At 41.3% G+C, this 13,459-nt stretch overlaps 1 protein-coding gene across 1 annotated transcript in view; it reads right to left on the reverse strand.

Moving 5' to 3' along the window:
* The window catches only part of mmp15b (matrix metallopeptidase 15b), a 32,173-nt gene that overhangs the window by 18,392 nt on the left and 322 nt on the right, over positions 1-13,459 (reverse strand). The window contains exons 2-4 of the mRNA XM_066647550.1: positions 3,467-3,615; positions 2,100-2,222; positions 1,493-1,800 (exon numbers count right to left, since the gene is read on the reverse strand). Of these exons, the coding sequence (XP_066503647.1) occupies positions 1,493-1,800; positions 2,100-2,222; positions 3,467-3,615 (580 nt within the window). The remainder of the gene's footprint in view (positions 1-1,492; positions 1,801-2,099; positions 2,223-3,466; positions 3,616-13,459) is intronic.

Consider the following 13,459-nt stretch of genomic DNA (forward strand, 5'->3'; position numbering starts at 1 on the left):
AAAAGCCTTAATTCAGCCCAGCTCTGCAAAAAGAGCGAGGGTTTGACCCTCCTGTGTGACCTAAGAGCTACTCCGTGTCTGATTTAGGAATTAGGCATGTGCACTGGTTGTTAAGTCCTTGGTTAAATGATGGAAATCAATATTTGGGGTTTTTTCACAGTGCTGGACTGGGCGACAGTTTATCATAAGGTTCCACACACTCTCTCAGTCACTTACACGCACAAACGCTTAGCTGGGGACATAGCCAAGCCAAACCTGAGTGCTCAGAGGAACCAGAACCACGCAGACTCAGGGAGAATACACCCTGAGAAACCTCTCACTGACTGTGACCAGAGGTAGGGATTGAACCCAGAGTGCTTCAGAGATGGAAATGATAAAACTGCACATGTATTGTGGAACGGTGAGGACATTTGGAGGTACAGCAAAGAGCAAAAGTCGTTCTCCGATTTTGTTACAGAGTGAGTTGTTTGAGGTGACGTTCGTTTCAGAAACCCCCTCTGACAAGATCCGTCTTGTTACTCAAAGCTTTGACAGCATGATTGCACTTATCAGTAACCATCAGCTCTGCTCTGTCCCTCCAACCTGCTGAGTGTAAAGCAGGAATGTAATGACATCATCCCAGTCCACTAGAGCACTTGTTCATGCATTTCTAGCCAGAAGGTTTCCTTAAGTCTCTCCCCAGCATGTGTAATCAAGATTACCCTGAATCTTTATTATGTGACTCCAAATAAAGTAAGAGATCCTCTGTGACATAATTCCATGGCTGAATCTCAATTTGGCTTCATATTCCCTACAGAGTGCACTACTTAGGACAAGGAAATACTGTTCTGCACCCAAATAGTGCACCAGATATAACACAAAATGTCTTAAAGCTATTAAACGCCTTTTTTGTGCCCCTGGTCAAACTATTTTTGCTGGCTATCAGTTAAATTGTATAAGCTTCTACATGACTAAGTGCTGCATTTTTATATGATTTTACAGACCCCAGCGTATGGTAAAAATTACTAATTTACTGCTTGTATGATCATTTTTTAATGTATTCATTTTATAATAATACAAAAACGTATTATTATTATTATTACAATTTTTTCAGCAGAAACTCATGTGGTATGCATTTTACCACAAAATGTCTGCCAGCACTAGGCAATGGAAACCTCTAGTAATTTAGTGCTTGGAGTAGCTAACGAGTACACAGCAAGTCATTAGGCATCAAACTTAAATAGAGAGAACTCCAAAGAGCATTACAAAAGAGGACAATGGGTATTTGTGCACTTAAATGTGCTTGTATAATGCAGTGGGAGTAACATGTAAGCTGTTAAAACAGGAATGCTGATCCAGCATGTGCTTTTACTGTGGACTGCGTCATTTTAAAGGTGGTAAATGAGTGCATTCTGAAAAGTCACTGGTTTAAAAACACCCAAATACCATAGTCAAGGTGACCTACGTCACCCCTCACAGCTCTGTAAACACTTTAGAACCTGCTCTGACTCACCTTGCAAATTCTGGTTGCCAATTGTCCACGGCTCTTCTGAATCAAAATGCGTGTCTCCCCCCATCCCCGGACCAGGGAAGTAAGCATGTGCCAAAAAGCCCCCTTCTCCATCAAATGGAGAGCTGTCACCGTGGAAACCGGCAGCAAAAAAGATCATGATGTCAGGCTCTTTCCGACGGCCATATTTGACCTCCATATAGGGAATTTCCTCAAAGGTCAGGGGTGTAACCTTCTCCCACACTTTGAAGGCTTTTCGAATGGCCTCATATGAGTTGTACTCCCCAATCTTTGGAGTATAGTTTTGTATGCTGTGAAAGGAAGACAGTATAAAACATTGTGTCAAACAATTGGCTAGGTTTGTTACAAACTGTTGAAGAATTGTATAAGAGAAATAATCTAATTGCTTTTGCAGTCCAGAGAGTGGAGTCGGAGTTTAGTACACAATCTCTGATATATCCAGGAGATGATATTGTTGTTTCAAAATGGGAAGAAGAATCACTGGAGAAAATGTTTGATTACTTCTTTTATTACACTGATTAAATATAATAAATGACGATTAAATATTAATCCCTCAGTTCTCAGCACAAAACGACTCCTATACATGTACCTGAAGGTCAAGTGAGTTTTGTCCCACTTGTGTCCAGTCAGAGCGTATCTTTTTCTGCGAACGTTAGTCTTGATTTGACCTCCAAACTTATCGGGAACCCCACAGCGGGGCCTCTTCATGGCTCTAAAGAAGGACGAAGAGGAAAGCGGTTAACAACCATGTACTGAATAGAGAACCATGAAGGGGCCTGAACTGGATGAACCTCCATTTCTCACAGTCATCACTGTGTGCCCCAGTGAGTTCACATCAAAACACCAAAGTAGCACTCACTGGAAAAAATGTATTGAAAAAATGTACGTTATACAAATAAATAATATGTAGAAAAAACATATTTTAATATTCTTATATATAAAATATATCAATCTGATAGAACTACTAAAGAAATAAAGGAAATATTTCCAAATGATTTAACGGGACCTTACAGAAAATGAATGGCTGAGAGGTTCAGGGCTACAATTTCTGCATGTATTATATTATTATATATATTGCAAATTCACAGATGTAAGTTAACTGGTTGTTTTCAATAGTAAACATACACTATATGGACAAAAGTATTGGGACACCTATGCTTTACAGCTACAAGAGGTTTTATGACATCCCATTTTTAATTCATAGGCATTAATACAGAGTGGGTGCCTCATTTGTAGAAATAAAAATTTCCACTCCATTCCATTTTGGGGTGTGTTTGTGGAAATTGAGGTCAGAAAATGATGGACAAGAGGAAATTAAATGAAAATGGGGATTCAGTGGTTTGAAAATCATCACTGTTAGGTACCAAACACAATTTGTGTCTTAAAAAAAATTCTTTTTAAATTTATGTTAAAAAATCTGTGTAAAAATTAAAGACAAATGGTATCCACTAGAAATTTATTTTGAATATCACTTTGGAGAGACATTATTTTGTCTGCACCTGAAATAAATGAATCTATGCCTCATTACAGACTTAAGATTTCAGTTCAGACATTCGTTTGTTCATCTTCAGTTACCACTGCTTCCTTGTCAGAGTTGCAGTGGGTCCGGAGCCTACCTGAAATCATTGGGCAATTTCACACAGCCAATCTACATATGAACATGTTTTAGAACTGTGGGAAGTAAACAGAGCCCCCTCAAGGAAACCCATGCAGACACAGGGAGAACACACCAAATTCCTCCCAAATAGTCCCAAATGAGGTGGTGATTCAACACAGGACCCCAGAAAACTAGATCTATGTGGGTGTGACACTACATGCAGCACCACTGTACCACCCACAGTATTATAAATACCTTTTTTTTAATACATTGTAATATATGTATAATACTAGCACCAATAAGTAAAGTCACTACCGACTAGTCAGTGGTATAGCATTGTTATAAAAGAAATGTCTTACTCTATAGTAGCTGAATCCATCTTTCCAGTGACCTGCAAGCCATACAGTCTCTGCATGTCACTGATGGCATTGGACAGGATTTGAGCTGACCGCATGGTGGACATCTGCCTACTGGCCTGAGGGAGGTAGCCATACATCCGGAGCCAGGACTAAGAGAGAGGGATGGAAACATAACACCAGAGAGATTATTGAGATTGACTGTCACAGCCGTTTATCAGGAGAGAGGCAGTGTTAGTGAAGTGTGAGGGTGTGCTGCACCTGTCAAGAGTGAGACATTTAATACAAGCCCAGATTGGACAATTAAGTCATGGCATATGTAGTTACAGATTGAGGGAAAGCACCACCAGCTGGGAAGGTCAAATTTTTTTGACCCTACTGGCCAAAGACTTACAGCAGAAGCCATTTTCTCCAGTGATTCTTCTTTGCTTTACAAATCAGCTGTTATACTGACACCTAGAGTCTTGGATGTTTCAAAGATTCTGTGCTAAACACATTCTAAAACCTGGCTGAGGGGATCTGCTTCAAAACCTACAAAAAATTGCATTCATTTCATGTGAGTTACAGTGTGTTTAACAAAATAGTCATAGTTAATAAATAAATATTGTTCACTCAAACTGAAGTACTTTAACATGACCAAACAAGGGCCATTATGTTGTGGTCATAAGGAGGTAATTTTCTATGGCAAAGAGAGGCAAATGGCAAGATAACAGTCGGATGTAGCCTATCTTGTGTGTTCCCTATGGCTGGGGGGGGACCTTGTGATCAGACTAAAGGGAAAAATTGGGGTTTGATTTGACTCTGGAGTGCAGCGTAGGTGGCTATGCCCACTCCTCAACATCCTTCATGAGGCAATTAGCACAAATTACATAATAAAGCTACCCAATCATTATGTCTGCCCTGTGGTCACTGTAATCAGGCCTTCTGGCCCTTCCTGCACACAGTGTCTGGACACATCAGAGAGGCCAGGAAGGAGCAACAACTGTACTAACAACTGCTGATACCACAGACTACAGAGAGTTTACATTACTTTTATCTCTGGCTTTCATTACAGTGAGGCAGCTATATTGTTGTTAGCATTCTATAAGAAGTAGACAATAACTCAAGACACAAGCTTGTGGTTGAGCTTCCCTTTCATATTTTGTGAATGTAAATATAAATATATACTACACAAATTATCAAAGAGTTAGAGTTAAATTATACTGCAAGGAGTGGGTCTGCTATACGGGGGTGGCCATGTTTAAAATAAGTTTAGTACAGAATCTTGGACAGACCCACTGTAAAATATCATAGTTAACATTTTCATGAGCTCACATGTTCTACTACCCACAAAACGACTTTACTGGTGACCCTGGGGGTCTGCGTAGACTCCAAACAAAGTAGGCCATAAAATACTGAAACAAAAACAAAAGTTTTTTCTTTTCTTTTGACCCCAACAGAGCAGCTAGTGGTAAACCAACAAAGGTGCATTGCTTGAAACTGAGGTTGTGATTTTACAAGGCTGCACCCCACCTCTGGCTGAGTTGGCCTTAATTATCCGAGGGTTAATGGAGATATCCCACTGGACTCATGAGGTTTCAGGGTCACTGCCTCTATAATGCTCCATCTTTTCCTGCCCTGGGACCAGGGCTCCTGCACTGTTGTCTAGCTTTGACGCCCCCCCTCTTCTTATGGCCTACAGAAGAGGCAGGCCTTTGTGCCCCCACTCTGTGTCTGCTGTGGAGCTAGCTGAATAGATGGCCCTGTTTCTGCTCACGGTCAGTAAGGAAACCCCCGATAGCCACCATCTAGAGTACAGAGCACCTCAGATTCATCTGCTGCTCAGAACACAACCCAGAAATGTGGAGTTAGGGGTCTCGCCCAAGGTCTTTTATTGGTGGGTAATGGTGTTCAGGCCCACTATGTTATACCAACAATTTTCTTGTCACAATTTTGAATCAGATACCTTAATTGGACACCACCTACCTGCACTTAAATCAGGCCTAAATCAAATTTACAATCTGCCCCCTCATATGTGCTACTTTTAAACAACCCCAAAGCACATTATGAATATAATACACATACCAAAAACCAACAAAAAACAGGCAAGAACAGAGCAATACAGGGGAAACCAAAACAGTACAAATAACAGTGAGAGTTCATTGTTGCTCAGAGGCACAGGGTTCAAAATTCAGACTCCCACAATTAACATTCACAGTAAATATCATCAGATTTGGCAGGCTGGCATTTGGAAACAGGACCCCAATCAACACCAAAAGAAAAGTCTGCAGGCCACTAGCCACAGTCAGTCAAGTAAACTCCTTGGCCAACAGCAGCCAGGGAAAGTGCCAGCAGACCGTAAACTGTCAAGCAGCAGCAAAGTAGACGCACTCCATCGACCGATATCTGCGTCTAGAAAAACTATTTTTTTCTTGTATTTAATTGTTATTAATGTGACAGACGGAAGAATGCAGAAGTTTTTAAAATGTGAGTTGTGTTGCAACCTCCTTTCAGAGCAGATGAACCTGACAAGCCCTTGGTATTTACAGAGAACAGAGTCAATATGTCTTCAGAAGATTTTAGAGAATTCTACATTGTTGTCATCCTTATCACGCCAAAACTGTATTCAGGTTTTATTCAGGGGACATGCATGGGAAAGACATAAAAGGCCAGAAGGCTCCCTTGGCTTCTCAGACTCCCAGACTACTATGTTTTAAAATGATGTGACTCTGCAGGAATGGTCGCACCCGCACATTGATACCCACTCAGGATTACTTCTGCATTCAATAAAAAATATAAACATAAAATAAAAAACATGTGTGTAGCGTTAAGCTCATGTGAGTGCAGCTTTAAGCTCCATCCTTCCCACGGTGGTCGAGACTAATCTCTGCTTGTGTGTGTGTGACGGTGAGATGGGAGTGGAGGGTGGAAGTGATGAATGGCCATGCTGTGTGAGACACACCTTATTTCATAGATAAGGCCCTGTGTTCCTGAGAGTCCCACGGAGACCCTGGGGCACTGAGTGGGGCGAGAGGTTGAGGGGGCTGGGAGTCCACCATTGCTCCAAATCAAGCCAATGATATTAACCACAGGCTCATATTTAAAAAAAAACTGTTCCTTGATCTTATTCACAAACATTCTTATTCACTTTCCCAGCAAAAGGCATTGGAACAAAGACAGAGCTGCAGATCTAAACAGAAGATAAACGAGGGTCCCCTTTGTAAAAACAGAAGGCATTTCAATGTGCAATGCACATCGACTGCCTTGCATACAAAGCAAGGCCCGGGTGGAGAACACCCAAATGCCAGACGCTCCTTCAAAAGGACCTTGAGAGCCAATGCCATCACCAGGTTCTCCACGAGCCAACTTGCAGGGTGTTTTAAAATGTCTCTGAATCAGTGTGTGTGTGTGTGTGTGTGTGTCCAGGACAATGTCAGCCAAGACTCTAATGCCTGGAGAGCGCTTTTATTCCTTGGCCTTGGGTGCATGCCATCTTTCTGGTCATTAAGCAAGAAGGAGGGGGAAGCAGGCAGTGGGAGCAATCAAGATCAAGTGAAAAAGCAAGTGGAAGATGGCAAAACAAAGCAAGAGGGTGGGAAGGAGAGACACAGCAGGGAAGAGAAAGTGAGAGAGAGGGAAAAGAGGAAGACAAGGCTTCAAAATCACCTTTGGTTTTGACACTGCAATCAATATGGGACTTGGTTAGTTCTGACGCCTGCTTTCAGTTCTGCTGAATCTCATCTCCAAAAAAAACACAGGCCAGAGAGATTGGTTGCTTCTATAACTGGGACTGGGATTCTCAAACAGACTCGTACTTCTATCAGGAGACAGAGCGTGGCTGTTTGTATAATTGAAAAAGGGCCGTGCAAAGAGGTCAAAGGTCCAAACAGGGCAATCAGCGGTCAATTCAATTTTTCTAGTGGTGAAAAATCAGTGACCTCTGCTGAAGGGATTGGAATTAAATTAGGACCGAAATAAGGTTACTCATAAAGATTTGTCCACGTTGACAATGGCAACCAAAGTGGCCAATCAAATTTAGCACAGGAGCAGACAGTGGTGGTAAACAAAACAAATGATGCAAATCAAGTCGTACATTTTCAGGAGATCTTTCCCTGATTGGATCTGACGTGATCAAGAAGCTATTACTGAGAAAAAGGAAATAAACAAGAAAGAAGAACATTTGCTAAACTAAGGAAAAAAATGTTAGAGTTTGCAGAACATGTATTTGGATTGTATGAAAGTAAATGATTATAGTGCGCCCATAAGAGATAATATTCTTATCCGAAAATGATTTCTTGTCCTTGATCTCAGTGTAATCTGCCTGTAAACAGAACAGTGATCTGTAAGCAGTCTGTAAGCAGTAAACCTCCACTGGACATACTGCTAGAAGTCGATGGTATTTCCCTCTTCGGTCCCATCCCCTTATCTCTCACACCGACCATGTCCATGACCAGGCCCTGTATAAACAGCTTCGTACAGACCAACACAAGGAAAGCCCAGGGAGAGATCCAGGATGAGACTGGATAAATATCCTGTAGTGGGGGTGTCAAGAAGCAGTTTCATCTTCAGTGAAGGGTTTTTTTTAAAGAAATGCTTATGCAACCGACTGAAGAACCTTTTTATTGTAACTGTAAAGATTCCTTAACCTACCAATTAACTCAATTCTGTTATTCTTAAGTTACAGAAGCATGTAAAATGAGTTAAGACATGCTGGTGGCTCCTGGCCACTATTCCTAGAACTGTGTATCCAAGCCAGGAGCCTTTTATGAGTCTTTGTTTTAAAGAGTGTGCTGGATTGACTGAGAATGGCACATCAGGGGTTAACAGCCGGACAGAGACTAGCGTTCAGGAAGTGATACAGTCAGCTCCCTGTGTCCAGAGCTCATAAACCCTCCCCCCACCTACACCACTTTCTGCTCCAGCTCCCAGATACAGTCGTACAGAGACAAAACCTGTCATTGTTGCTCCTCAGCTGCCTTGGAGCCCTGGAGCCCAAAGCATCCCTCTCTCTCTCTCTCTCTCTCTCTCTCGCTCTCTTGCCCTCTATCTCACTTGCTCTCTCTCTCTCTCGCTCTCTTGCCCTTTATCTCGCGCTCTCTCCCTGTTTGTGGTCCATTTGGAAAACAGCTGTTGTATTCACTTATCACATGCAGCTAAGTCCTTTTCACTTCTCCACCTTCTCCTTTGCCTCTCCCTCTCTCTCTCTCTCTCTCTCTCTATCTATCTTTCTCTCTCTCTTTCTCTCTCTCACCACACACCAGAATGGCAAGAAATGAAGGTCCTTGAAGAGCTGAAAAGAGTTCAGGTCAGATCAAAAGGATTTGGACTAGGACAGACTGAGCAGTCTGTTAAATACAATCTCATGTTTCTTCTTCCATTATTTTCCCTCTGGAAGCTTGTCTCTTAGGTCAGAAATTCCCAGATGCTGCTCTGAAGAATACTTAAGCACCTGCAAATGTACAAGTGCCATATAAGCCAAGACAAAGCAGCGAATGTCTTAGTCTGTCTGTCTGACTTCAAAGATGTAACTGCATCAGTTGTCAAATGGGAAACTCGGTTGTAACTAATCCAACTGCACCAGGGTCCTATCAGCTCCAGACAGAGTTTCATTACCACAATGCCCCAGCCACCTGAGAGCAATGGTGCTTTTTGTGCCGAGTACCTACTCTACTCGACCGTACTTGTTTCTTGGTACTACAAAGTTTCACTCCAAAATGTAGCCGGTGAGGTCACAAAACAACGTCTTTGGAAACCACAACAACGATGGCAGTAACATTGTGTCGTTTATTCATAGTGTATTTGTGTGTTGTTGTTTTTTGGGCCTGAATTCAGCTCTGCGCATCACTTCAGACAGATCATTAGAGTTGTTCTGTTCCTGTTACACCATTCAGCTCTTGCTGGAGTCTTTTGTCAGCCACCAATACAAAGAGCATTTGAACTTCTTCAAAAGTGAAAACAAAGGGCATCTCTGCTGTAGCTAGTTTGTACTGGAGGTCTGCATTTTGTCATGATTGACAAGTCTTTCTGTCCAGTCAGTGATCTGCAGGGTTTATACATGATGTTTAGTTCCTACTTGTCTCACTTGGTACTTCCAGAACCATATTTACCTACTGGAGACTTCAAAAAGCCGAATAGAGCCACGCTGAGTAGAGTAGAGACCATGCAGTGGAAAAGCCCATCAAGAATATCACTGACCTCATTTCCTTAGGTGGGACTGGCTTCCCTTCCCCACACCACTTGTGTCCTCCTCCAAGCATGTTCAGCTGTGTGGCTTGTTTCATGTCTTGAAATAAGCATGTACTAGTTTTGGACTCCCAGCTTGGTAGCACTGTGTTACTAGATGAGATCTAGTGAGTGGGTGGAATTTGTGGGTTTCCTTAACTTCATTTATTTCCATATTTGGGCCATGAGAAACATTCTGAACCAGTTTACTTAGAAAATTCAAGTGTAATAGATCCAGAAAGAGTGAATAATAATGAATACACTGAATCATTACCAAAGAATCCTAAAATGAACTAGATTGAAGTCTGCATCCTACACCCTTTCCCACCACACCTACTTATATAGCCTTGTGAGATTCTGAAAAACTGGAGGAGATAAACCTGTTGAGGATTTCAGCGAGGTGTAAAAGCCAAAGCAGGCGTTGTCAAGCATTGTCATGAGACCCGATCCAGCCTCCCGGCCTGTTTGTTTAGTAAGCAGAGTCAAATGGCCGCTAATAGATCGCTTCAGTAAACAGGCACTCCTTTAAGACCCCCAGTGACAAGAGCTAATCCTGAACTGCCTGAAACACAATGCTGAGGACAGGCCTGCTCAACTCAGCAATAATACTCAGCAATACACAAAAACACTATGGCTTGCAGGGACTTGTCTGATTCAAGAGTGTTGACTTTTTGACATTGCTGAGGGGAACTATGACCTGTATAAACCTGTCTTCATTAGTCTTTATTGTCTTGATAATGTCCTTAAACTCTACCAGAGTCAAGAGACGAGGGTAAAAATAGACAGTGCCCAAAACATCTTCTGAACTCACTACTTAACCTGTAATTGCAGCCAGTGAAATGAACACCAAAGATGGCACATAAGTGCAAGTCTAGTATGACTCAAGCATCACCTACAATGAGTAGTAGGCAGGGTGGCGGATGCAGCGGTCAGTTCAAGCGTGGAAGAGATGCACCCACGTGGCTGAAAGACAAAAAGTGCTCATATGGAGAGACCTCTTTCATTTCCTTCAATACATCCTACATACATTACATAGTGCTGGCAACAGGAAGTATGACTATATAAGGCATTTCCTGAGTGGGGGGAATTCCAAATATGGGGTAGGTGATGTAAAAGCTGCTATTTAAGTCATCTTTCATCATCTATTACCTTAATAATATCCAACAGATATATAGAGACCTTCATGCTGTGGGGTCAGGGGCCAGGTTCCTCAGCCTTGATGATAACAGAGATGTCCGAGAGATGTTTTCTTTTTAAATAAAAACAGTAATAATAAACTTTTCCATTTAGACTGGGAAGTCTGCACACTCGTGGGAGTTTGGAGAGACGAGCTTGTGTATTCTAGTCGGTTGCGCCAGGCCACTAATGACAGAGAGCCTACCACAGTAGGCTTCTTATGCTCAGGGTGGTATACCATGAACAAACCCTTGCTTCACATACCCACACTATGAGGAACTCACACCTACAGCTACTGAGCCTTCCTGTGGTCACTATGCGGTCACTCTGAAAGATCTAAGATGAGAAATGACCCTACATTTCCGAAAAAGACTTTTAAGTTTTAATTTTTCATTCTGAGGTGGAAGAGTAAAGAGTGGGGATAATGAGTCCTCGTAATCTTAGCAAAACTGGCTCTATGGGATTGTGCAAAAGTCTGAGACCATCCCTTCGTTTATTCAACTTCCAGTCATAATGACCATTAATGAAACACTAGGAAAGATTTGGTTTGTTTGCTCCATGACTCCCCCTACAGTCTCAGGGTGTAATTCATTTTTACATCACTGTCCTAAAATCAAGGAAGTTGGTTTCCTACCCTCCTCCAAAAGTTAAATAGTGCCGTTTCTGCAGTGCTGAGCCAGAGAAGCATTGACTGAGCCTCTAGTCTCCATATTAAAAGTCTGGGAAACATCACAATGATTTCGAAGCTGTAATTTGAAGGTAAAAAATATGAGTAACTCTTAGATTAATATGCATGCGTGTACATGTTTCCTGCACGTTTAAGTCCTGTATGTTGTTTGGACCATATTCTTCTCATTATCAGAGTATTGTCAAACACATTGAGTGGCCTTTTTTGTCTATGTCTTGAATAACCTTTGTGTTCTGTCCAACCAATATCACGTTCCAGATAGACTTATTAACCCTAATTAGACCAAAGTCCACTATGTGATACCGTAACGCTCCTGAGGGACACACATGGCATTTAAATAGTTAAAACTGGAACACAGAAACCACAAGAGGGGAGTACCCTTGCTTTTAAAAGGAGTGCAAACAAAACACAGAGATGCATACACATTAACCTGAGCCAGGAACATGAGCAGGGAGTGGAGCTGACCCTGGCTTTACACCTGCACCTAAGCACTACAGCCATCAGCATAAGCTCAAGTGAGTGCAACTGAGGACAAAGTCCATTACCTCTAACCTTCCCTCTCTCTCTCTCTCTCTCTCTCTCTCTCTCTCTCTCTCTCTCTCTCTCTCTCTCTCTCTCTCTCTCTCTCTATCTCTTTCTCAATCATAATCACACCCACACAGAAATTCACAACCTGAGATTACTGCACAATCTCCCCAGGTGCACAATTTTAGAGTGAAATTCTAGCAAGTTTGGAAACTTTCTCTGTAATTAAATAGTTAATGTGTAAACAAAGTCATTGATTGTGTTTAGACGTGTGATGTACCACTCTAAAGGAAACTTGCGTAGGTAGAATGGTTCACATTAGGGGCAACAGGAACCAGACGTCTGGATGGTGTTAATATCTTTAAAAGCTACTACAAAGAAAGTATTTCATGACAATATTGTAGATGTCCTTGTTTACGATATACCTAGGGTTTCACATTTTCAGATTCAGCTTTTTACTATTATCGACATTACAAAGCAAACGGAAAATTCACAGAAGATATGTGTAATTTTAAATTGTACATAACATGGTAGTGCTGGGCGATATGAGCGAAAAAATCAGTATCACGATTATTTGTACATTTTACCACGATTACGATTAATGAGCGATTCTTTTGTTTTTGTGTTTCTGACCCTCATGGTTCAGTGACGAGGCTGGTACTGTAAATACGCTTCAGTATTGAATATGGGATATTTTTCTAATGTTGCTGGGAGCTTGTTCCTCTCTTGATTTTTTGAGCACTGACATTTTAATTATAGTCAAAAAACAGCACGTCCAAACCACAGATGCTGTATTTTTCTTTGGTACTAGCTGCTCGAGTTGCTTGGTCGGCCTCTGCGTTTAGGATGCTTCCATGTGGCAGAATCACATGACTACAGCTTGTTAGCAAGAACACACAGCGGGGACATAATAGAATACAAATAATTGATATAATCGATATAGACAAAATTATGTCAGTTAGAAATTCTGAATGTCGATTTCGGTTAATTTTTGATCAATTGCCCAGCCCTACAACATGGCTATGTTTTTATTTTCCAATCACCACCTCTGTAAAGACATTTCTTTGCAATAAAGCAATGACATTTCACATCAAACCCCCTCTGTATTATTTGTTTGTTTATATCTCAACAATGAAATAATGGAGACATGCCAATAAATAAATAAATAAATAAATGAATAAATAAATTTCCCCTTTAAGTGTGCTTCAACAAAAACAGACCCACACTGTCCAGGCCACAGTTTACAGCCTATATTTAACTTCAATGTTATAAGTGTACCAATGATATTAATCATTAACTCATCATAAGGTTAAACATAATATACACAAATGATAGAATGGACAGATGTGTGGTCAGTTAGTGAAGACATTTAATTTGTTCAGAAGACAGTTGTTAATAAACAAGCA

Source organism: Hoplias malabaricus, chromosome 16, assembly GCF_029633855.1.
Source record: "Hoplias malabaricus isolate fHopMal1 chromosome 16, fHopMal1.hap1, whole genome shotgun sequence".
Lineage (NCBI taxonomy): Eukaryota > Metazoa > Chordata > Actinopteri > Characiformes > Erythrinidae > Hoplias > Hoplias malabaricus.